Below are 26,726 nucleotides of genomic sequence, written 5' to 3' on the forward strand. Positions count from 1 at the left end.
AGTTACATATCATATTTAAATAAATATTACCTGTAAATAAACAAACACTGAAAATCAAATCAAAAGCATCACACATGCAACAGCTAGGTAATTATCAGTAAATTCTCAGAAAGCAATTAACGGTTCGCTGCGTTATTTATCACGTTATGCAAAAGGCAATCGGTATATCATAGGCAAATTCCCGAACGTGCATCGTTACAGATATTGTCTGCACTGACCATGTTTAGTTACCGTGAACGCCACTGTATTACTGGTCGTTGATCATGTTTAATTGCTGTATCTTCCAAGAGACACACAGCAAAAACGAAGAAGGAGAAGGAGGAAGAAGTGGTGGTGGTGGTGGTACGTGGTAGTGGTGGTGGTGGGGGAGGAGAAACAAATCAAACAAAAAAGGAGAAGAAAAAAAGGTCAACAAAGCACCGGGGTAAAATCTCATAACAAGAAAGCATTTTACACGTTCATCACGTTGATACAATATGAGTTCAAGATCACAGTCTTCTTCTTCTTCTTCTTCTTCTTCGCTTTTTCACAGTGTCAGTCCAGCCCATCTGATGAATGGGTCGTCTTCTTCAAGTCCTGTCTGGAGCCATGGAGCTTGGTGTGCAGTAGGGCTGGTGTCGGCCACACGAAAGACAGTAGTCAGATTAAGGATGGCGAGAACTGAAGGACAATATACACGATGGTGCAAGGTACGTCTATGTATTATCATCAAACACTCATGACTCTGAGTTGCAATACGTCTTCTAACTGGATTTACATTTAGTACTACGTTGTTCTGTCTCATTCCAATCATCGTATACATACATGCACATAAACCAGGTAACAGATTTACACAGGACATTCCTGACATTCAGTTCCACTGACACACAGGTCCAGCTGATTAAGTAAAAGGGATGTTGACAAGGAAACTGAAGACATCGCAGGCCTTTTGCACCAGATTTGGAGGGAATGTTCCAAACCCAGTCATATGCGATTCTTCAGTCAGCAATTCCTCTGGGCAGACCATGTGATGTTCCAGCCGCTCTCCACCAGTCATCGACTTTATCAGTTGAGGAACGTGGTTGCCATCTATCAGAAGTGCCACAGTACTGGGTCGTTTTGCTGCTTTCCCCATCAAAAGATGCAACGTTCCCGACAGACGATGCCCCCCTGCCAAAACCACCACAAGCTTGCTCTTCGCCATGGCTTTATAAAAACCATCTATGCGTAACCTTCCAAGAAAACAGTCTTCAAACATGCCGGTAACCTTCAGGCCAAATACCTTTTCAAAGATGTCGGCAAGAGCTTCAGACTTGGATTTAGCAGACTCCTCGTGCAAAAGCATCATGTCCCATGAGTCGTCCCCGAATGTTTCATCGGCACTTTCAGTGTCTTCAGAACTACTGCTCTCACCAGGACTGTCCCCACAAGCGTCAGCAAATGCTGCTGAAAAGTAAGAACTTGCTTTGTTCAAAGCATCCTGTGAAGTTCCTTGGAGAAGGGCAGCTTTCCCTGCCTTCATGTAGACCTTCTGGACATACTGGGGATCTTCAAAATAGTCCATTGTTGTACGCTGTGCCGTGCAAGTCAGTGTCTCAATAAAAGCCAGAGCCTGGTCGTACTGTTCAAGCGCAACGTAATTCTCAATATGCATCTTGAGATAATCTGGATCATCTGCCCTTTCAGGGGCAATGCTTGCAATTTCTTGCAGCAAGTCCATTGATCGGTAATTATCTTTGATCATGCTGAACAATCTCGCTTTTTCCAGCAGCTTGTCTGTGATATGACGATCAGACTGTTCTGCAGCTTGGAATAAAGTTGGGAAGGCATTCCAAACATGCTGGATGTAATGCTGCAGGCCAGGCAGTTTGTTACACAACCTGGAACACAACCGTAACGCTGTGTTCAGTTTGGATTCCCCTTCTTCAGCCAGCCTCTTTTTCTTTCTCACATCGGACTCCCTCATACTCATGTCTTTCAAAATCAAGCCAGCTTGTTCATATGCATTAATTTTGTCGAATGGACGTAAGCTTTTCTGTTTGGTTAACTGAATTTTGTCAAGTAATTCTAAAGCTTTATCAAATTCACCCAGCGCTCTGTGCATCAGCGCAAGATCATATACGGCACGTTTGTTCTCTTCCTTACTGATGGCAACAGCCTTTTCCAGTGCATCTAGTGCTTGCTGGACAAATTCATCAGTGCGGTTAAACTGCTCAGCCTTTCCAAGCGGGGACTTGACGAACTGTCTCACGAACCTAATTTCACGTTCTGATGCAGAATTTGTTCGTCTGCCAGATGTCTGTTGGAGTACATCAGGAGGAGAGACATGCCTGTCGGAAATTCTCGCTGAATGCTGGCTGCTGTCCGGCGAAGTATCAGCTTCGCCTGGCATGTCGTGTGCAGACAGTGACAGACGAGAGAAATCGAATGGAAACTGAGCATGTGTCTGCTGTCTTGTGTCAAACTGCTGCGATCTGTCACTACATCTTTTCGACAGTTGATATTGAGGCTGTCTGGTGCTCTGATAATGTACTTGCTCCCGTCTGCAACTGGTCTGACCATGGGTGTAGCTGGGCGTTAAGGATCTGCTTCCTCCTCTCCCTGTTCTTCGTCGCTCACTGCTGCCTGACTTCTTTGCACGCAGGGCTAAGGATCTGAAAGTCAGTCCCAAATGATGAAAGACTGTTGTTGTTGGTCTCAGGGTCGCTGACTTCTGCAGAAGCTGTACAGAATCATCTAGGCGGTAAGCATATCTGAAAATCCTTCCACATTTCCAGAGGACTGAGCTGTCATTTGGATCCAGCTCAAGGGCCTTTTCACATGCTTCAATGGAAGTAAGCTTCACCTTGTCTTCAAGCATTGTTTGCAGTTCAGGTCCTCTCTTTTCTTGCAGAAGGAAGGCTATTTCAGAGTAGCACTTTGCTTTAATGGTCTTGTATTCACAGTTATTTATCACTTCTTGTAGAGTATCAAGGACTATTGTCGAGATATTGTCGTCTGTGGCATCTGTGGAAATAGGTGTGCTGTTCATATGAATCACCCTTCTTTGTGTCAAAGCAAATCCAAACTTCCACCACCAGATTTCAGGAGGTCTGGCTTCAGCTATCACTTCTGTAAACAGTGCTATTGCTTTCGGGCAAAACTCTCCCCCAACACATGAGTAAGTAGAGGCCAGTTCTGCTTTGGCTTTGATAGTGAGATAAGTGAAGTCATTGTCATTTTTCAAGTCCTCAAGAATTGTAACTTGCTTTCTGGCTTGTTTACGGTTTCCTGTTTGCCACAGCATCACAGCTTTGTTTGCCAGAGACACCACATTTCGCTCCTGGCCAGGTTCAACCAAGGCTTGTTCAGTTTCATGGAGAGCATCTCCTGAATTACCCAACAAAAAGTGAAAATAACCTATCATATTCCGAGTTCTGGCAATTTCAAGTGGTGTGGAAAGACCAGCTTTAAGGTCGACCTGCTGAGAATTCAGCAGTTTGCAGCAGGTGGATTTATCAAGCTGCTCCACGTCTTCAAGCTGGAACGAATGGGGGAAGTCTGTCAGGGTCTTGTGAAACACCTGCCATTCCTTTTCTTCTTCACCTGCAGATAATTTGAATTGAAATGACAATCACATTAGCAATATGTATTCTTTTATATATATTTTTATATATATATAAAAAACAGACTTAAAAAATTGTCAAATAGGCTGTCTCCAAAAGATGTTCGCCTTCGTCAAACAGCATAGAATCACTGATAATGTTATATCGCTCTGTTTCATTCTGTGTCTCTGTATGTGTGCGTGTGCGCAGGTACGTGACACATTCACTTAAACGTACACATGCACCCTTATGTACCTCAAACTAGTATGCTGTTTGGTCCACACACACATTATGGTTATCATTGCCTTCACCTTTAACTCTGGTATTCACAAACGGACAGACACGACAATTTATTGTGTATACATAGGCTGCCAACTGATACTGATAGATTCTAAATGAAAAGGGAAAAAAGAGTCAAAATGATTTGCATTAAGTGAAATTATTACCCTTTTCTGTCTGTCTGTCTCCCCACTCTCTACTTCACACAAAGACACATGCACACACTCATATGCACAAACACACGGAGAGACAATGAGAGAGAGAGAGAGAGAGAGAGAGAGAGAGAGAGAGAGAGAGAGAGAGTTGCCTGCATGGTTCTGTAACAACACCAAATATAACGAACCGAAAGTAGGACTTCAAAGAATAGCCAGAAAAGTCTCAGAAATCAGGTGACGTGCTTACGTCATTGATCTTTTCTTCTTCTTCTTTTCTTTTTTAACCACAGCAGTTTAGTACGAATAATAGGGGAAAGAATTTCTGGTCCCTTGTTGACTGGTTGATCGATTTATTAATTGATAGACGGAGAAAAACAGTCAACAAGATTTTGTTGGTGGTTATTCTAATAAACACGTCATTCGGCCCACTGATCTGATTTTCTTTTTAAATCAGCGGTAAAAACCTAACTAATCAACAACGAAGGAAAACAAAAAACCACTAACAAATTAATGCACCCACCCAAACCTGTGCTGTCCCGTGCAACAGCCATTCTGCACCAGTTCACATAAATCAAACAAGGAGTTGTAACGTGGCCAGCCCAAACACAGCCAAATACGAAAACTCGTCTCTCCTTGAGCTGAGAAAGAAGCAGTTCAGTGTCAGTTCGATGCAGCGCCTTCAGGTGGGTACACGCCCCTGGCTGCATGCCAAAACAATCACGACTCGTGACAGAGGCTGTGTGTGCAGGGTATGTGGTATGTACACCCGACTCGTTCGTCAACGTGTGTGTGTGTGTGTGCGTGTGTGTGAGAGGTTGGGGGAGTGGGTAAGGGGGTCCCGTGCAGCTCGCGTGCTCGCTCGTTTAACTGTGGATGATTACGTGTTGTTATGTTGGTGCATATGAGTCAGTTATCGCGCCAGCTGGTCTCAGTGGGAAACACGACAACGCAGGTAAATGAAACGTACCTCCAAGTGTGGGATCTTGTTGTACGTTCATGGCTGTCATTATTATTATTGTTGTTGTTGTTGTTGTTTTGTTGTTGTTTTTTTGTTGTTTTTTCTTTTTTTTAAAATTTTTTTTTAGTCTCTGCCATGGAGGTTATATTTTCACTCCGGTGCAACGTCCCCCCCCCCATCACCCACCCCCCTCCCCCCGACCTCTTCCATAGATCCCTGAGGGATGTATCAGTGTCCAAAATCATTCCCTGGGGGATGCCAGTGTCCAAAATCATTCCCTGGGGGATGTATCAGTGTCCAAAATCGCTCCCCGGGGGATGCCACAGTGTCCAAAATCATTCCCCGGGGGATGCCACAGTGTCCAAAATTGTTCCCCAGGGATGTATCAGTGTCCAAATTCATTCCCCAGGGATGTATCAGTGTCCAAAATCATTCCCCGGGGGATGCCACAGTGTCCAAAATCATTCCCCGGGGGATGCCACAGTGTCCAAAATCGTTCCCTGGGGGATGTATCAGTGTCCAAAATCGTTCCCTGGGGGATGTATCAGTGTCCAAAATCATTCCCCAGGGATGTATCAGTGTCCAAAATCATTCGCCAGGGATGTATCAGTGTCCACAATCGTTACCTGGGGGATGTATCAGTGTTCAAAATCATTCCCCGGGGGATGCCACAGTGTCCAAAATCTTTCCCCAGGGATGCCACAGTGTCCAAAATCATTCCCCGGGGGATGCCACAGTGTCCAAAATCATTCCCCAGGGATGTATCAGTGTCCAAAATCGTTCCCCGGGGGATGTATCAGTGTCCAAAATCTTCCCCAGGGGATGCCTCAATGTCCTACACTGTCCCTCGGGGAATGTTCTAGGACGTCCACAACATGCTTTTCCAGATCCATATGACATTATTCGAAAATCGGTCTCAAAGCGTCTCCCACCTACCTCTATGCACACAAACATTTCTGCTTTTGTTTTATATTTCAATACAATCTAAGCATATTTTGATACGGGTGTGCCTTATCATGACTTCTTGGTAGGTTTTCACTACTGTACGAGAGGCCATTGTTAACAACTGCTGACCATTACCTAGAAGTGTTCAGATTGCGTTATTTTGTCTTGTGTGTGCATTATTATGACGTCAGTACTGGCAGGTCGTGTTCTGACAGATACCTGACCATTGCTGATTACTAACAGAGTTCACAATGCATTAGTATGTGACAGTTATGAAGTATCATGACTTTTTGATCATTAAATGAGTACTGCTGACCACTACGTGCCCATCCTGACAGTTTCAGTTTCGAACAAATCCATTTAATGGTACACCACATGTGCTTGGCAGATGTCTGACCAGCAGCCTAACCGAACGCACATAGGCTTCGGGTGCATGCATAAATATCTGTGCACTTATCAGAGTGGATTTCGTCACCGGATAATTCTTGCCAATGAGTTGCCATTGGGTTCTTTTTCAACGTGCCAAAATTCGTGCTCACGCCTTCCTCAACAACACATGCTGACAACTAACCAAATCCCAAAAGTATTCAGATTGCAAACCCAGATTTGGGTAATTGTCAGTTGTCAGCATTGGCCACAACACCAACTGAAAAGTACTATGGTGTCAGAGAGTTCACATAATCAAGAAATGCATTAACATAACGCAAGCTGCACACTTTCAGGCTGGGGTCAGTACTGATCAGTAAATTGTCATACCAGGTCAATAAGCCTTAAGGATCTTACTCTGCACCCCCCCCCCCCCTGCACCCCAATCCCCTTTACCAGTCCTACTCTCTCCCCACAGCCCCTTACCCAGGGCAGGACAGCCCCACCCCCACCCCCATTACCAGTCCTACTGCCCCTTACCCCAGGACAGCCCCACCCCCATTACCAGTCCTACTGCCCCTTACCCAGGGCAGGACAGCCCCACCCCCACCCCCATTACCAGTCCTACTGCCCCTTACCCCAGGACAGCCCCACCCCCATTACCAGTCCTACTGCCCCTTACCCCAGGACAGCCCCCACCCCCATTACCAGTCCTACTGCCCCTTACCCCAGGACAGCCCCACCCCCATTACCAGTCCTACTGCCCCTTACCCCAGGACAGCCCCACCCCCATTACCAGTCCTACTGCCTCTTACCCCAGGACAGGACAGCCCCCCCCCTCCACTGCCGCACCCAGTCATGTAACCCCTTCCCCTCTCCAATACCCCCCCTCCCCTATACCCACCTAACTCCCCCGTCCTATTCTCACCCCTTTGTTTCCCCTACCACTGTCCTGTTTCTCTCCCCCCCCCCTCCCCAAAACTTCTCTGTTTTCTCCTCCCCTTCCGCCAACTTAAGTTCCCCACTTCCACCTGTCCACTTCCCTGTCCTACGTTCCCCAACCAGTGACCCTTTCCCTGCCCCCCCCCCCCCCCCCCCCCCCCACCCCCCACATGGCCCCTCTCCTGTTCCCTTCCACACCCTTACATCCCCCCATGTCCTAATACCCCCGCCACCCTAAAGCCTACCTGCCCCCACTGTATCCTCCCCCTGACCTAATCTCTCCCGGACACTTTACACACAGCACAAAAAGGTAAAGGAAGACAGACAACACAGTTTCCTCCAAAGAACAGACAAACAGAATTTGTAGGTGTGTTCTCCGTGGAGATCGCCCTGACCGACAGCAAAACTTTGCCAAACTTTGTCTGTAATTGTAAGTTTAACGATCTGTTGGCACAAACCCTTAAGGTCAAGTTGGTACGGACGGGTGTCCGACGGTAGTCTGTAGCAAACATTTTTTCACTATAATGCTACACAACCAAACTTAAATCATGATAATGTCAAGGTGAACCCACTTTATCAATTTTTATCATGTTTGTTTGTTTCATTATCTTTTGATTTTCCAACCTTGATGTGTAATCAGTACATCAGTCCTATATTTTTTTTCATACAATGCTTTTGCATAATTAAATATGCCACGACCACCAAATTTCACGAACCGAAAGTGGAACTTCACAGAATGGCCATAAAAGTCTCAGAAATCAGGTGACGTGCTTACGTCATTGACCTACTTTTTTTTTTTCTTTCTGAACGACAACAGTTTAGTACGAATAACAGGCGAAATAATTTGAAGTCCCTGATTCATTGGTTGACTGATTCATTAATTGACAGACTGACACGAGAACTATGAAAAACAGTCAACAAGATTTTGTTAGTGGTTATGCCAATAAACATGTCATTCAGCTCAGTGTGTTGGCCCACTGATCTGAATTTAAAAAAAAACCACACCTAAATTTGTCTGTGGTGTAAGCCTAACAAATGAACAACGGAGACAAAAAATTGTAATAAATTAATGCATCCACCCAAACCTGTGATGTTCCGTGCAGCAGCCATTCTGCATCAATTCACATCTAATAACTGTTGTAACGTGGCCAGCCCACACACATCTGAGGAATCTGGAGACTAGTTTTCCTGTACTGTTCCCCAATGTCTCTTCACAGAGTTCAGGGAAAAGAAAATTGGGTCTGCTTTCAGTACAGCTGGTCCGGGTACTGTCTAGTTCTGATCAGCGAATACGTGTATATAAATATTCTCCAGTGAAGCCGGTTTACATAGGACATTCTTGTCATTCAGCTCCACTGACACACATGTCCAGCTGATTAAGTAAAAGGGATGTTGACAAGGAAACTGAAGACATCGCAGGCCTTTTGCACCAGATTTGGAGGGAATGTTCCACACTCAGTCATCTGCGATTCTTCAGTCAGCAACTCCTCTGGGCAGACCATGTGATGTTCCAGCCGCTCTCCACCAGTCATCGACTTTATCAGTTGAGGAACGTGGTTGCCATCTACCAGAAGTGCCACAGTACTGGGTCGTTTTGCTGCTTTCCCCATCAAAAGACGCAACGTTCCCGACAGACGATGTCCCCCTGCCAAAACCACCACAAGCTTGCTTTTCTTCATGACCCATAAAAAACTATCTTGACGCCACCTTCCTGGTAAACAGTCTTCAAACATGCCGGTAACCTTCAGGCCAAATACCTTTTCAAAGATGTCGGCAAGAGCTTCAGACTTGGATTTAGCAGACTCCTCGTGCAAAAGCATCATGTCCCATGATTCATCCCCGAATGTTTCATCGGCACTTTCAGTGTCTTCAGAACTACTGCTCTCACCAGGACTGCCCCCACAAGCGTCAGCAAATGCTGCTGAAAAGTAAGAACTTGCTTTGTTCAAAGCATCCTGTGAAGTTCCTTGGAGAAGGGCAGCTTTCCCTGCCTTCATGTAGACCTTCTGGACATACTGGGGATCTTCAAAATAGTCCATTGTTGTACGCTGTGCCGTGCAAGTCAGCGTCTCAATAAAAGCCAGAGCCTGGTCGTACTGTTCAAGCGCAACGTAATTCTCAATATGCATCTTGAGATAATCTGGATCGTCTGCCTTTTCAGGGGCAATGCTTGCAATTTCTTGCAGCAAGTCCATTGATCGGTAATTATCTTTGATCATGCTGAACAATCTCGCTTTTTCCAGCAGCTTGTCTGTGATATGACGATCAGACTGTTCTGCAGCTTGGAATAAAGTTGGGAAGGCATGCCAAACATGCTGGATGTAATGCTGCAGGCCAGGCAGTTTGTTACACAACCTGGAACACAACCGTAATGCTGTGTTCAGTTTGGATTCCCCTTCTTCAGCCAGCCTCTTTTTCTTTCTCACATCGGACTCCCTCATACTCATGTCTTTCAAAATCAAGCCAGATAGTTCATATGCATTAATTTTGTCGAATAGCCCCTCGCTTCTGTGTTTGGGCAACTGAATGATGTCTAGTAATTTTAAGGCTTTGTCAAATTCGCAGACAGCTTTGTACATTCGCGCAAGATCATACAAAGCACGTGTATTCTCTCCCTCACTTACATCAATGGCCTTTTGAAACATGTCTATTGTTTCCCGAACAAATTCATCTGCAAAGCTAAACTGTAGGGCTTCTTTGGATGGGCATTTGACAATATTTTGAAAAGATCGAATGTCACGAAGTGATGCAGTTTCTCCCTTCTTGTCAGCAGCTTGTGTGGGCCAGTCAGCAGGACAGACATGACTACTTTCCTGTCTGGAAAAACTTGCACGTGACTTGTGGTCGCTGTTTGGCAAATCGTTAACTCTGGAAGGGTTTTCTGTGTTCAGTGAAAGTCGAGAAAACTCATGCAGAAAGTGATCAGGTTCTGCTGCATCTCTGAAGCCCATGTTCTGATCTTCTCTTCTTTGACTGGACGTCTCGAAACCTTTGGTGTGTGCTGGTACTGTCTCACTGGGGTTGTATGCACCGCATGTGGTTGTATCACCTTCATATCCTCTGTCCTTTGTGAAGAGATCCTGTTCCACAAAGTATCCGGTGGTGTTTGGAATTGGCCAGTTTCTTCCATTCCTTTGAACCCAAGAAGAATATAGTTGATCATAGGTACCATAGCAGAACTGTGATCTGTTGGTAACAGGGTTACGTTGCCGTTCTCTTGCATCCAGTCCAGATTTTCTTTTCCCCCCTCTGTCCCACGGACGAAACTGTGAATGTCCAGTGCCATGGGACTCTACGGGTCCTTGTCGTGTGAAGCTGGCACCCCATCTGGAACTGTTCTGATCTCGAAAACTGCTTCCGACATTTGTGTATTGCCTTTCTCCTCTGACTTCATTCATTCCTCTTCCATGGTCTGGGTTAGCACTTCCACATCTTCCTCTCCCGCTTTTCCATCCTCCCCTCCACCTGCCTCTTCCGTTTCTTTGCCTTCCCCGCCCCCGCTCGTTCAGTTCACCTCTCTGTGACTTCTTTGCCTGTGTGGCTAGCCGTTCAAGGGTTAAAGCCAAATGATGGTATGCTGTTGTTGTTGGTCTTAGCTCGACTGATTTTTCCAGAAGCTTCATGGATTTATCAAGACAGTTGGCATATCTGAAAAATCTTCCACATTTCCATAACACTGAACTGTCTTTGGGATCCAACTCCAGGGCCTTTTCACATGCTTTTAGATGTGTCTGCTTGGCCTTGGTTTCAAACAATTTTTGTGATTTCGTTCCTTTCCTACCATGCAGTACAAAGGCAATTTCAGAGTAGCACTTCGCTTTGAGCGACTTGCACTCACAGTTGTGTATCACATCTTGCAAGGCATCCAGGATGGACATGAGCATCTGTTCTTCCGTGTCATTTGTGAGGACTGGTGCACTGCTCATATGAATCAACCGTCTCCGTGTCAGTGCCTGTCCAAATTTCCACAACCATATTTCAGGGGGTCTGGCTTTGGTGATCACATCATCAAACAAAGGTATTGCCTTCTGACTAAAACGCCCTCCAAGACGTGTGTAACTGAAGGCTAGTTCTGCTTTGGCTCGGACAATAAGGTAAGTGAAATCACCGTTCGTTTTCAGGTTCTCAAGAATCTTCACTTGCCCTTTCGCTTTGTCAGTGTCGCCTGTTTGCCAAAGTATCACAGCTTTGTTTGCAAGGGATACCAGGTTTCGTTCTTCACTGGGTTGAATCAAGGCTTCTTCGATCTGACGAAGAGCTTCTCTTGGGTTATCCAACAAAAAGTGAAAGTAAGCTGCCAAGTTCAAAGTCCTGGCTAGTTCCAATGGTGTATACTGACCATAACTAAAGTCAGCCTGCAAATGATTGAGTAGTCTACGATAGGTAGATTTACCGAGCTGCTCCACGTCTTGCAATTGAAAGGAATGGGGAAAGTTCGCCAGGGTCTTGTGGAACGCCTTCCATTCCTTTTCCAGCGTCTTCTCCAGGTACTGGCATGCATTGTCCTCTTCACCTGGAGAGAATACCAGTGAAATGTCAGCCTGTGGACCGTGTGGATATGAATGTCCTTTGAGGAGGAACCATTTAAACTAATGAGAATGTAGCATATACTCTGAATGTAAAACAGTCGATGTAATGTAACAACACGTACGATTCCCGCTGAACAACAACACGTACGATTCCCGCTGAACAACAACACGTACGACTCCCACAACAACACGTACGATTCCCGCTGAACAACACGTACGATTCCCGCTGAACAACAACACGTACGACTCCCACAACACGTACGACTCCCACAACAACACGTACGATTCCCGCTGAACAACACGTACGATTCCCACTGAACAACAACACGTACGATTCCCGCTGAACAACAACACGTACGATTCCCGCTGAACAACAACACGTACGATTCCCGCTGAACAACACGTACGATTCCCGCTGAACAACAACACGTACGATTCCCGCTGAACAACACGTACGATTCCCGCTGAACAACAACACGTACGATTCCCGCTGAACAACAACACGTACGATTCCCGATGAACAACATGTACGATTCCCACTGAACAACAACACGTACGATTCCCGCTGAACAACAACACGTACGATTCCCGCTGAACAACAACATACAAACACACACACACGCGCGTGCGCGAGATCTTATACTTATTTCAATCACTTAATTAACTGATCATTCATCTAATTATCTATTTCGTATTCAGTTATCAGTGACCTTCGATCCGCCAGCGAACAACTGAAAGTAGAAAACCATTGACGTCATTTCCAAGAATGGTTGAAGAAAGACAAGACAAGACAAGACAAGACAAGATAAATTCTTTATTTCGAGGATAATATATAAGCACTGGTGTGCTTTTTTTTTTTTTGCTTTTTTTTTTTTAACATCCAGTCCCCGCCCTGAATAGGGTCGAAATTACACAATACTAAATAGAATGAAAGCTTGGTTTTAGTAGAAATACATAACAGAGGAGAGAAAAAAATCCCAAAAAATATCTTTAAAAAAAAAGCACACACACACACACACACACACACACACACACACACACGCACACACCTGCCCTTTTTCATGTTATAATTCACTCTTAGTCACTACAGTTCTTCGTAGCTCTTCGTTTTCCACTACCCACTATAGTCAGCCCACCACCTCTTCTCATGTACCCCACGCCTCATCTCCTTTGCGCACATACTTTTGTTTGTTTGTTTTGTTTTTGTGCCCGTCTGATATTACTAAACAGTGAAAAGACGTTAAAGTAAACAAAACAAAACAAAACTAAACACACACACACACACACACACACACACACACGGCATGCAGGCACAAGCATGGTGTCAGTAAAATACATAGGAAAAACGAACAAAATGAAAGGAAACACACACACACACACACACACACACCGCACCACAGATCAAAATGGGGGATGGAGGGTGAGGGAGGTTCTCAGTCAACCATACATACACATTTGACAAACATTATCATGAAAATGAACGATTCACGTAACACATTGTGGCGTAAGTTGATAAAGGCAATGTTTTTTTTAAGGTGGTTGGACAATGGTGTTTAATTGTTTCTGGGAGTGAGTTCCATAAGGTGGCGCCTGAGTAAACCAGACTGGATCTGAACAAGTCAATTCTTGGGATTGGGATATGGACTTTGGGGGGTTCCTTGGAGAATTCACAGAAAATTTATCTGTTAATGTTGGTGGTGCATTACCTGTCATAATCTTTTGCATCATGACTCCTTTATTGTACTCTAAGCTACGGTTTAGTGGGAGAATATTTGCTTGTGTATAGTCTGAGTCTAAAAGGCAAGTCTTTTTAAGGGGTACCAGCTTGAGCCCCCGTTTATGAAGATTCTGTAATGGCTTCACGGTGTTCGCACTTGCGGAGTCCGATAGTTTTGGTGCGTAATCTATTGTAGACTGGATATGAGCTTGAAAAAATAATTTCCGTGAGTGAAGGTCAAGGAAATGCTTGATTTTGGATAGATGGTGGGTTTTCTGGGCTGTCTTTTTGCAAAGGGAATTTATGTGAGGATTCCAAGTGAGATTGTGAATTTTGATACCCAAATCTTTATGGTCACTGACCTGTTTAATAGGTTCACCTTTAGTTTGGATGGAAGGAAAATTATGTATAGTGTTTTGCCTCTTTTGTCTGGTTGTGATTAACATGCATTTTGTTTTCTGTGGGTGAAGAGACATGTGGTTTATTTCGTCCATCTAACGAGTTCATCAGTACTTTCTTGTAAGTCTTTTTCAAGAGCGACATTTTCAGTATGAGAAGTGTGGATTGTTGTATCATCCGGAAAAAGTTCGCAGACGGATTTCATATGGAGCGGCAGGTCGTTTATGTATATTGAGAATAGTAAAGGGCCTAGTACAGACCCCCGAGGAATGCCATAATCAAGTGTTCTTGGTTCGGAGATTGATGAACTCATTGTCACGCATTGTTGTCTGTTTGTCATATAGGATTTAAACAAACTAGGACTATTGTTTGACAGACCATATAGTTCAAGTTTGTTTTTTTTTAATTAAGAGGTTGTGGTCTGTCACATCAAATGCTTTTTTTTTTTTTTAATCAACGTATAAAAGACCACAATATCTATTGTTATTGACATTGGTAAGCTAGTCATCTACAATGTTGACAAATGCTGTGTGGCATGAATGCTTTCGTCTGAACCCAATACTGAGCTGGATGTAAAAGCTCACTGACATCAAGGTGATGTGAGATATGCTTGTTTATGTGCTTTTCCAGTGGTTTTGAAAGAATATAAATAATGGAAATTGGCCTGTAGTTTGAAGGATCGGTGGTGTCCCCTGATTTGTAAACAGGAATAACTTTCGCTTCAAGTTCTTAAATGCGTTCTTAAAGTAATTTTTGTCAATACACAGATTAAAAGGGAGGGGTTTACCTTTATAGAATGCGCAGGCAGTGTCAAAATATTCTTTAGTTGTTGTTGCTGTTGTTGTTTTTTTTTCGGGGAAGGTGTGTGTGTGTGTGTGTGTGTGTGTGTGTGTGTGTGTTTATTTGGTTTTTGTTGTTGTTTTCGTCATCGACATCCGATTTGGTTGGGTTGACAGGGAAAGGTAACTCTTGAAACCGGAACAATAAACCTCGGGCCCTTCTCCACACCTCTCCCCATAGATCTAAAAATAGAGAATTCTATTTATCGATGTAATTCTATTGATAAATTCGTGCTTTCCCCCGCCTCCCACTTCACAGCTAGTGACGGTTATTCCCCTCCATCGGACAAACCCAGGCCAATGAAGAAGTGAGCTGTCAACACTTCAATAAAATACCAAAATTTCGAAAAACAATAGCGGAATGGAATCAGCTGGAGGAAGGAGTTGTGAGCGCAGGGACGACGGCAGCATTCAAGGCGGCCATCAAAAGACCCCTGCCAGCTACTGTTTCCCATCAGCAGTAGTAGTAGTTTGTTTTTTTTGTTTGTTTGTTTTTTGTTTTTTTTTGGGGGGGGGGGTGTTCTTTCTTTCTTTTCTTTTTTTTCTTTTACTTTTTTGCATGCGCTCTCCCAAGTTTCCGTTGCAACGATGGCCATATTGGCCTCTGCGACGTACTGATCCTGATCCTGATACCAGCCCACGACTATAAAGAGCACCCAACAACGGGGAAAAACAAAATAAAAAACTTCTCGCGCCAGTGTGACTGCATGTGAGCATAAATTATTCTTCCACTGAAATGGGAGTTTTTCAGTCAAGTTCGTGCACTGGTGTACCGCTGACGCATCAGCCATGAAACTACCAGTTCTAAACTTTTCTGTCTTCTTTGTTTCTAACTGAACTAACCGGGTTTGGTGGATAGGCTCTCGAGCAAGGCTTGACCAGATCGAGCGTTTGGCCAATGAGGCAGATCAGGCAGCTGCTCCCCCCACCCCACATCCCATCCCCCTCTTTCCTTGTACCCAACCGAACCCTTCCGTTTAAAACAGTTTATTTCTATTCATCATATTCCATCACCAGTGAATTGATTAATTTATTTCTAAGCCGATGTGGCGAAGTGTATATTTGGATCAGATCGCACGCACAGACACCTGGCTGGGGGTGGGGTGGGGGTGGGGGAACCACCCCGAAACGTCGTAGCAAACTTATCAACAGTACAAACCTGTGAACGCAGCAGCCATTTAGGATCGGGCTCGTTCAAACACATTTATCGGTCAGTCGTCATCACTGCACATGCACTGTTCAAAGAAACGCTAAATCATTCCACTGTGATCGCTGGAAACACGCAACAGAACTCGGTACAGCAACAGTGCTGCTGTCGACGTCAGACTGAGGCGACACACAGCTCAACTGTACGAAGCTGCATATGCTCCTATGCGTTCTGTTTCGTGTTCTGATTTTGTCATCTCTATAAATGGACACATGTCACCTTGACCTCGAATTCCAACCGCACAACGGGATAGATAGGCCTACCAGAAATCGGTGCGTTAAACAGCCTGCTCTGTGTGTGTGTGTGTGTTTGTGTGTGTGTGCGCGTGTCTGCACATGCGCATGTGATGGTGTGTGCGATGCTGATTACGAAATGTGTGGTTTGTGTTTGTGTGGAGGTGGTGGTGGTGGTAGTGGTAAAATATGGTGACGGTGTGTGTTTATGTGCAATGGGGGGCGTGGGGGTGGGTGCTGCTGTTGGTGATATTTGCAAAATATAATTCATACCAACAGAATGTGGAAAACGTAAGAGCTTGTGTGTTTGTGTGCGTGCACACGCATGGACTGAATGTGTGTGGATGCGCGTGCATATGTGTGTCAAAAGATGTGGCTCAATGACGTATGTTGGCCAACTGATTTGTGAGAACTTTCTAGTGATTCTTGGAAGTCTTACTTTTGGTTGTTATATTTGGTGCTGTTAGAGGATCACGCGGTCATTCATGTGTGTGTGTGTGTGTGTGTGTGTGTGTGTGTGTGTGTGATAGAGAAAGTGAGAGAAAGGGGCATTGCTACAGTGCACCTCAACCCTTTTCTTTCCTTCCTGCAAGTGCTTTTCTTTTCCCATCAAAGCAAATTTTTCTACAATTTTTGCCTGGCACAACTTTCTGTTGCCATGGGTTCTTTTACATGTGTTAAGTCCTTGCCACAAAAGGGACCTTGGTTTATCATCTCATCCAAATGACCAGCAAGCAGACCACCACTCAAGGTTTAGTGGTGGGGGGCAAAATACTGGTCAGTGTGAGATACGATCCTGAGTGTTCAGATTTTCTTGCTTCCTTGGTGGACAAGCTACCACTAAGCCACCACTTCACTGTGGTGAACTTTACATCAGTACATGGAAACACATAGCATGTAAAACTAACAGTGAACTTAACATCAGTACATGACAGCATATAGCATGTAACTGTGAACTTAACATCAGTACATGACAGCACATAGCATGTAACTGTGAATTTTACATCAGTACATGGAAACACATAGCATGTAAAACTAACAGTGAACTTAACATCAGTACATGACAGCATATAGCATGTAACTGTGAACTTAACATCAGTACATGACAGCACATAGCATGTAACTGTGAATTTTACATCAGTGCATGACAGCATATAGCATGGAACAGACAAGCGTACATCAGTACATGACAGCACACAGCATGTAACAGAGAGTGAACTTTACATCAGTACATGACAGCACACAGCATGTAACAGAGAGTGAACTTTACATCAGTACATGACAGCACACAGCATGTAACAGAGAGTGAACTTTACATCAGTACATGACAGCACACAGCATGTAACAGAGAGTGAACTTTACATCAGTACATGACAGCACACAGCATGTAACAGAGAGTGAACTTTACATCAGTACATAACAGCACACAGCATGTAACAGACAGTGAACTTTACATCAGTATGTGACAGCACATAGCATGTAACAGTGAATGTTACATCAGTACATGACAGCACATAGCATGTAACAGTGAACTTTACATAAGTACATGACAGCACATAGCATGTAACAGAAAGTGAACTTAACATCAGTACATGACAGCACATAGCATGTAACTGTGAACTTTACATCAGTGCATGACAGCATATAGCATGGAACAGACAGTGAACTTTACATCAGCATATTACTGCACATAGCATGTAACAGTGAACTTTACATCAGTACATGACAGCACATAGCATGTAACAGACAGTAAACTTTACATCAGTACGTGACTGCACATAGCATGTAACAGTGAACTTTGTGTCAGTATGTGACAGCACATAGCATGTAACAGTGAACTTTACATAAGTACATGACAGCACATAGCATGTAACAGAAAGCGAACTTTACATCAGTACATGACAGCACATAGCATGTAACAGTGAACTTTACATCAGTACATGACAGCACACAGCATGTAACAGTGAACTTTACATCAGTACGTCACAACACACAGCACGTAACAGTGAACTTTACATCAGTACATGACAGCACATAGCATGTAACAGTGAACTTTACATCAGGACATGACAGCACATAAAATGTAACAGAAAGTGAACTTTACATCAGTACGTGACAGCACACAGCATGTAACAGTGAACTTTACATCAGTACATGACAGCACATTGCATGTAACAGTAAATGTTACATCAGTACATGACAGCACATAGCATGTAACAGACAGTGAACTTTACATCAGTACATGACAACACACAGCATGTAACAGACAGTGAACTTTACATCAGTACATGACAACACACAGCATGTAACAGACAGTGAACTTTACATCAGTACATGACAGCACATAGCATGTAACAGTGAACTTTACATCAGTACATGACAACACATAGCATGTAACAGACAGTGAACTTTACATCAGTACGTGACAGCACATAGCGTGAAACAGTGAACATTACATCAGTACATGACTGCACGTAGCGTAAAACAGTGAACATTACATCAGTACATGACAGCACATAGCGTGAAACAGTGAACATTACATCAGTACATGACTGCACATAGCATGTAACAGGCAGTGAACTTTACATCAGTACATGACAACACACAGCATGTAACAGACAGTGAACTTTTTTCATCAGTACATGACAGCACATAGCATGAAGCAGACAATCCAGTGGACACAAGTACATTACAACATAACATAAAGCGATGAACTTTACATCAGTAGATAACAGCACATTGCATGAAACAGACAGCGAATTCAACATCAATGCATGACACAAACGTAAATGAACATTACATCAATACATCTAAAACTAACCCCTACACCCCACTTCACCAATGCACACGATGAACACAAAACACTTCAGCCACTTTTCACAATGCTTTATTGATACAGCTATGGCGTAATTTTCTGTTGCTGCAAAAATGATGACAACGACTTTCCTGTCCCACAGAAAGACAAAATTACACACATACATGTACAAACCCCCCCAAAACATGAATACAACAAAAATCAGACCCCCTCACAAAATGGCTGGAGATCGGTCTGACTGACAATCGCAGTACTTTCTCTTGCAAGTAACACAGCATGTTTTGTCAGCCCCATCATCACATAGGACACAATAGAAAAACCACCACAACAGCAAAATGAAACAGCAATTCTTGCAAGTTAGAAAAACAGACTTTTCTTTGCCTGGAAAAACAACAACAACTACACAAGCCAACTGATAATTGGTAAGAACACTACTAACTGTATGGCAGGAAACCAACTGTCAACATCCAATTTGACAAACATGTACATGATTCCTTTCTCCCTCCCTCCTCTGCAGTGAAAACAAAAAAATGTCTAAAAACAGTTTAACAATAACATCATCCTCTCGTAAATAGGTACAGGTATTTCAAAGAGAAAAACAAACTTTCCAACAGCAAAATTATGACATGATTTATCTCAAAATGAACCATTCAGGTCAAAAGAAAAAAAAAATAACAAAAACACATGACGCAGTTTGCTTTGTTGACAACCTGACCATGGAAGTTTGAAATTAATAAATTCCTTCTTTTTTTTTATGAAAAAAAAAAGAAGCTAAACACAAATCACATTCATCAATGATTCTATGCCAAACTTGGAAAGACAATAAAATGTCAACTGAAGATCAAATGAATGTAAATGTTTATGCAGGAAAATTATACATAAATGAATGAACAAAGTAACAAATCAATGAATATTCCTTTACTTTCCTTAGAACATGATTTTTCTCTGAACAGATCAGAGGCATTCTGCTATGATATGCAGTCTTCATTCATAGCAAAAACAACAACAAAAAAACCCAACCCTACCTGTAGCATGATGAGAAAAACACAGCAAGTCATGTAATCACCCTTTGTCTTTATCTGTATATATGTGCAATGGCAACTCACTGTTTTCAGAGGATTAATGTCTGAATTTTGTTCATCTGACTGTGCCTTGCCATTCATGATAAAAAGTTCTCTACTGTCCTACCTGCTTCTTTCAGGGCATATGTGCTGTGATGTTAATCAGGTATTTTGATTCTAAACTCATACCCAGACTCTTCTTGTTTGTATGCTTTGAAATGTAACTGAGTCACTTGTGCTGGTTTCTGTAATATGTATTTCCAACACACTGGTATGTACATACAAAATAACGTAACATTAATGTGACATAGGTTACGGGAAGGGGACAAGTAATTTAACATACTGTAAAATGGAGGGTGAGAAGGAGGAGGTGGATGAGAGAGAGAGAGAGAGAGAGAGAGAGAGAGAGAGAGAGTCAGAGAGGCAGTCAGAGACATAAACTGAGAGAACGATGCAAAAAAAAAACCAACCACCTTGAGCACATAAAATATGCTACCTGAAAACACATATATTGGAGTACAGATAAAAAAACAACAACAACAAAAAACCCAAAATAAATGAATAATGAATAAATAAATAAACAAATAAATAAATCAGCTTTATCTCAGCATCACTTTTAAGGTTCATAAACAGCATTCCACCTGACACAAATCCAAGTGCACATTTGAATGTGAAACACACAATCAAAACCAAGATATCAAACTCAAAGTGGTCAGAACAGAAAATGGCAATTTTTAAGAAACAAGTAAACCACAAAATACATATGACTTGGGTCCTGCAAATTCAGTACATTATGCAAGAAGTATCATTTCACTTTTTCCATAATCAAAAACAGTAAACAAATTACTAAATAAGTGACTTGTTTTAGAAGTCTGGTTTAAAGATGGAGAGGGGAAAGGATCACTGAAAAGAAAAAAAATAAGGAGAAAAAAAGGCCAAGAAAGACAAAAAGGACCCATGCAGTGAATGTGACATGACAAATCTGCAGAGATATTAAACACTGAATCTGCCGGCAACATTATAAGTAATAAAGAAACATACCGAAAGGTATGACACAAACAGTTAAATTCTGCAAAGAAAATGACAATGAATCAGCATGATATTGAAAAATCTGAAAAACAATAAAACTGATGAAGAAAAAAAATGACAACAAAAAACAGTAAAAATGAATAATTAAATAAATAATACTCTGCCACAGACAAAATAACAGAATATTGTCTCCCTTCATTTCTTTTCAATGAAAACAACAACAACAAAAAAAAACACACAAAAAAACACTCCTTAAAGCTGGTCCAAGCTTTTCGGTTTATATCAAGAAAGAAAAATAAGTAATATATATATATATATATATAAGGGAAGAAAAAAAACCCATTCTTCCTGGGACGTGCGAGCTGACTTGCCAACAGAAAATGGAAAGACTTACATTCTCCATTGTTAATGTCGATAATCATATCTATTGAAAGCCATGGAAGAATAGAGCAAGTGATGGAGACAGAGAGACAAAGAGAGAAGATTCATTCAACACTTGGAAAGGGGTGATGGAGACAGAGAGACAGAGAGAGAAGATTCATTCAACACTTGGAAAGGGGTGATGGAGACAGAGAGACAAAGAGAGAAGATTCATTCAACACTTGGAAAGGGGTGATGGAGACAGAGAGAGAAGATTCATTCAACACTTGGAAAGGGGTGATGGAGACAGAGAGAGGATTCATTCAACACTTGGAAAGGGGTGATGGAGACAGAGAGACAAAGAGAGAAGATTCAATCAACACTTCGAAAGGGGTGATGGAGACAGAGAGAAGATTCAATCAACACTTGGAAAGGGGTGATGGAGACAGAGAGAAGATTCAATCAACACTTGGAAAGGGATGATGGAGACAGATAGAGACGATTCATTCAACAACTGGAAAGGGGTGATGGAGACAGAGAGAGAAGATTCATTCAACACTTGGAAAGGGGTGATGGAGACAGAGAGAGAAGATTCATTCAACACTTGGAAAGGGGTGATGGAGACAAAGAGAGAGGATTCATTCAATACTTGGAAAGGGGTGATGGAGACAAAGAGAGAGGATTCATTCAACACTTGGAAAGGGGTGATGGAGACAAAGAGAGAAGATTCATTCAATACTTGGAAAGGGGTGATGGAGACAAAGAGAGAAGATTCATTCAACACTTGGAAAGGGGTGATGGAGACAGAGAGAGGATTCATTCAACACTTGAGAAAGAGAAGATTTATTCAACACTTGGAAACAGAAGATTCATTCAACACTTGGAAAGGGGTGATGGAGACAGAGAGAGGATTCATTCAACACTTGAGAAAGAGAAGATTCATTCAACACTTGGAAAGAGAAGATTCATTCAACACTTGGAAAGGGGTGATAGAGACAGAGAGAGGATTCATTCAACACTTGGAAAGGGGTGATGGAGACAGAGAGAGAAGATTCATTCAACACTTGGAAAGAGAAGATTCATTCAACACTTGGAAAGGGGTGATGGAGACAGAGAGAAGATTCATTCAACACTTGGAAAGGGGTGATGGAGACAGAGAGAGGATTCATTCAACACTTGAGAAAGAGAGATTCATTCAACACTTGGAAAGGGGTGATGGAGACAAAGAAGATTTATTCAACACTTGGAAAGGGGTGATGGAGACAAAGAAGATTTATTCAACACTTGGAAAGGGAAGAGGGAGGGGTTACTGGACTGGACACAAACAACAAGGGCAAGGATACATTATATATAAAAGATACATATGTAACTAATATACATAAGATGTATTAACTGTAAAATGCTTATGATGGTGGACAAGCCAGAAAACAGAATACCATCACCATCATCATCACCATCATCATCAATCACTAACACACATTCTACATACATATAATTATGGAGATCTCTTTTATTCCACAATGATATCATTTGTCTTTCTCACACAAGAAGTTGCCAGATGAAAACATGCCAGAATGAATCCACCAACACATCCATGTGGATGAAAATCTTGTCAACATGAATACAATGCAAGTTGTATAGTAAGCAAAACATGTAACTAATCTGTGGACATGATACAGTCACAATGATAAAAATCAATGATGATAATTTTTTCATGACTAAAGAATAACTGCTGAATCTCTTTGAAAAAAAAAAAAAAAAAAAAATAAAATTATGCCATTCCAGAGGATGCAGCACCGAATGGTTCTAAACAAGGTGTGTCTACATAAGAAGTAGAGACACCAGTGTGTACACATAAGAAGACGAGACACCCAGTAGATATATTATATATGAACAATGAAGGGGGAGGAGAGTTATGATACGAAGACAATGCTAAATGTTATGATGGTCATCAAATGAAATTTTCTTTGAAGATATAAACACCAAGTCAAACCGATAATGAAAACAAGGGAAAAAAAAAAAAAAAAAAAAAAAGAAGCACAAGCACGCACACATACAAACATACACACACTCAAAGAAGAAACTATAATCTGCGTGAAAGTTGACTGCAATGCACACATACATATTCACAAGCACTCTCTGACGCACACACTCACAAACACACCCAAACCTGTATGTGCAAGCGTGCACACACACACACACTTTTTAGCAATTATTTCCATTTTATTTCCATTCAACTACCATTACTTAAAACCATAATCATACACCATAGCATGCTGTCTTTGTCTCTGTGTGTGTGTGAGTGTGTGTGTGTATGTGTGTGTTTCTCACAAGTTTCAACATTTTGCAATTTTTTTCCTTTTTAATTTTAATCTGCTGGACTAAAAAGAAATGATCAAAATGTGTAATTTCGTATCTAAGGATCAATGAGATCCAAGTCATAAACCTGATGCATCTAAATAACCGTTTCACTCTGAGTCTTAAACATTTATCATCTTATCTTTCTGAAATCATCTTTCAACACTGTTTTCTTTCGACAAAACTGTCAGTTCTTAATACACAGTTCTTAATACAATGTCTTCCAGAACCACTAGCTGATGTACATGTCTAAAGGAATCACCAAATCAAAAGTAGGTTCTCCTTAACATCAATCTTTAGTGTGTTCAATGATCATTCTCTTCTGTTTCTGCTTGAATTATCTATCATTCTCCCTTTGTCTATGCTTTAACTATTTATAGTCACACACATGTGAGGGTGTTGGTGAGAGAGAGGGAGAAGGCAAAGGGGATGAATGCAATGAGGTCATTCTTCACTTTTATCTTTCTTGCATTCTCTGGTGCTGTCTTTCAGCCTCGCCCCCTTTACCTTCCCCCTAACTCCAACCCTGCTCTTTCTCTCTTCCTAATCCTAACCAATTTATTTGTCCTTCACATGTTGAAAAAAACAAAAAAACAACAAAAAAACAAAAAAAAACAGAAAGGAAAAGAACAAAAAAAATTTTTAAAAAATTTTAAATGGAAAAAAAAAAAAGAAGTGAAAACAAAGCTAGGTAGAACAATACCTGATGTTTTTGAACAATACTGGATTGAACTGAAGCATGAAGCTGACCATTAATATGGAACAGGTCTGAAAATCAATAATAATAACAACAACAATAATAATAACTGGACATTTATCAGCGCTTTCCACCATATATATATGCGCATACAAACTCATACGTACAATACAAACATACATACATACATGTATGCAAGACAATACCGCCTTTCCTTTGTCTTGGTTAAGAATTACAAGGGTTCATGGAAGCCTTTGATCAAACATTATAAAAACATTTAAAAACAACAAGGCTAATGTAAAACAACAAAGTCCAAACTTATTTTTTAACTACTGTGTTGGGAAACTGGATAAAAGACACACTGTTTTGTGTGGCAGCTCATGCCCTTTACATGGAAATAAAGAGAGAGAAAAAAGTCTTTTGCTAATGCTACATATCTGAAAACCACAGTTTCAGATGGAAAAACCTGTTTGGGATTGGTTTTTAAAAAGATTACTTTACTTTACTTTACTTCATTTGTTTTAAATTCCTGCAGAACATTTCACTGCCATGCTTCATCCCCAACAGAAACTACATACATTTTTGTTGTTGTTTTTTGTGTGATCAATTATACAGAGCTTTAATTAAACTTTTATAATATGGCTGCCTACATGGCGGGGTAAAAACGGGGATACACGTAAAAGCCAATTCATGTACATACGAGTCAACGTGGGAGTTGCAGCCCATGAACGAAGAAGCATAGGAAGAATCTTTTTCAAACTTTGGTCATCTGTTAAAAGCCATAATCAAAACCTTAACAAACCTTGGTCTTTTTTGTTTTTTGAAAAACTTTAAAGGTCTTAAAAAGGCATTCATTAAAAACATTTTTTCCAATATAAAATCTAAAAAATGTTAAAAATCTGTATAAATCTGGAACCCCCCCCCCCTCCCCCACCAACTCACACCCCCCTCCATTTCCATCAGCTTTCCATGTTGGTATGGATCACTGATATGAGACCCCACACATTTCACTAAATGTATCACGTGAGTTCCCTGATACTCAGACCCCACACATTTAACTAAATGTATCCCTTCAGTTCGCTGACACTCAGACCCCACACATTTCACTAAACATATCACTTCAGTTCGCTGACACTCAGACCCCACACATTTCACTAAACGTATCACTTCAGTTCACTGACACTCAGACCCCACACATTTCACTAAACATATCACTTCAGTTCACTGACACTCAGACCCCACACATTTCACTAAACATATCACTTCAGTTCGCTGACACTCAGACCCCACACATTTCACAAAACATATCCCTTCAGTTCGCTGATACTCAGACCCCACACATTTCACTAAACGTATCACTTCAGTTCGCTGACACTCAGACCCCACACATTTCACTAAACATATCACTTCAGTTCGCTGACACTCAGACCCCACACATTTCACTAAACATATCACTTCAGTTCGCTGACACTCAGACCCCACACATTTCACTAAATGTATCCCTTCAGTTCGCTGACACTCAGACCCCACACATTTCACTAAACGCATCCCTTCAGTTTGCTGACACTCAGACCCCACACATTTCACTAAACGTATCACTTCAGTTCGCTGACACTCAGACCCCACACATTTCACTAAACGTATCACTTCAGTTCCCTGACACACAGCAAACATTCCTGGACATAAAATGAGAGGTAACTGTATAGCGATAACCGCAGAAAACAGATGGTTTTTCTTCCTATCCTCTCTTTCAAGTGGTTACTTAAGAAATAAAGGTGTTATCTTTCCAAAGTGTGCTCAAAAAATGATATGTTCAGATGATTAACTTATTCAGTTATTCAAATCCCCTTTATTTATCATTTTTCCATTTTCAAGGATTTCACTTTCACACCATATTCCTTGCAAACATGATGGATATACATTCATTCTTCAACAAACAAAAACATGAGCAAACCTTTGAACCTTCATTCAACTTCCACATTTTTTATGATGATGCATGAATACTGGAACGAACAAAATATTTATTTAACTACTATTACAGAAAGATAGATACAAGTACCTGGCTGACTAGAAGAGACGGAAAGAAAAATGAGTCAAAACAGAGAACGACCATGAAGAAAACGCACAACACAAATGTGCAGAACAAACACCTGCACATCCCAACTAGCGCAATGTACACAAGGTACTGGATCATGTGAACACATGGACAAGATATTGGACCACTTCACACCAGAGCCCCCCCAAACCAGGACAGATTATTTTTCTTTCTTTCTT

General features: G+C 41.9%; 2 protein-coding genes across 4 annotated transcripts; both read right to left on the reverse strand.

Moving 5' to 3' along the window:
* Window positions 1-873: 873 nt before the first annotated feature.
* On the reverse strand, window positions 874-16,062 carry LOC143298058 (uncharacterized). 3 transcript variants are annotated; one of them, XM_076610729.1, is made up of 3 exons: window positions 15,852-16,062; window positions 11,602-11,721; window positions 874-3,564 (listed from the first exon to the last, which is right to left on the reverse strand). In XM_076610729.1, the coding sequence occupies exons 1-3, from the start codon at window positions 15,868-15,870 to the stop codon at window positions 881-883; spliced, it is 2,823 nt and encodes a 940-aa protein (XP_076466844.1). In that variant the 5' UTR covers window positions 15,871-16,062; the 3' UTR covers window positions 874-880. The 3 variants fall into 3 exon arrangements, with proteins under 3 accessions (XP_076466844.1, XP_076466845.1, XP_076466843.1); XM_076610730.1 differs by lacking the exon at window positions 11,602-11,721; XM_076610728.1 differs by lacking the exons at window positions 11,602-11,721; window positions 15,852-16,062 and adding an exon at window positions 4,518-6,691.
* On the reverse strand, window positions 7,480-10,609 carry LOC143298059 (uncharacterized). The gene has a single exon (XM_076610731.1). It carries the CDS (start codon window positions 10,604-10,606, stop codon window positions 8,585-8,587), a length of 2,022 nt encoding a protein of 673 aa, XP_076466846.1. The 5' UTR covers window positions 10,607-10,609; the 3' UTR covers window positions 7,480-8,584.
* Window positions 16,063-26,726: the final 10,664 nt, after the last annotated feature.

The sequence above is a fragment of the Babylonia areolata genome, chromosome 23, assembly GCF_041734735.1.
Source record: "Babylonia areolata isolate BAREFJ2019XMU chromosome 23, ASM4173473v1, whole genome shotgun sequence".
In the NCBI taxonomy this organism is placed as follows: Eukaryota; Metazoa; Mollusca; class Gastropoda; order Neogastropoda; family Buccinidae; genus Babylonia; species Babylonia areolata.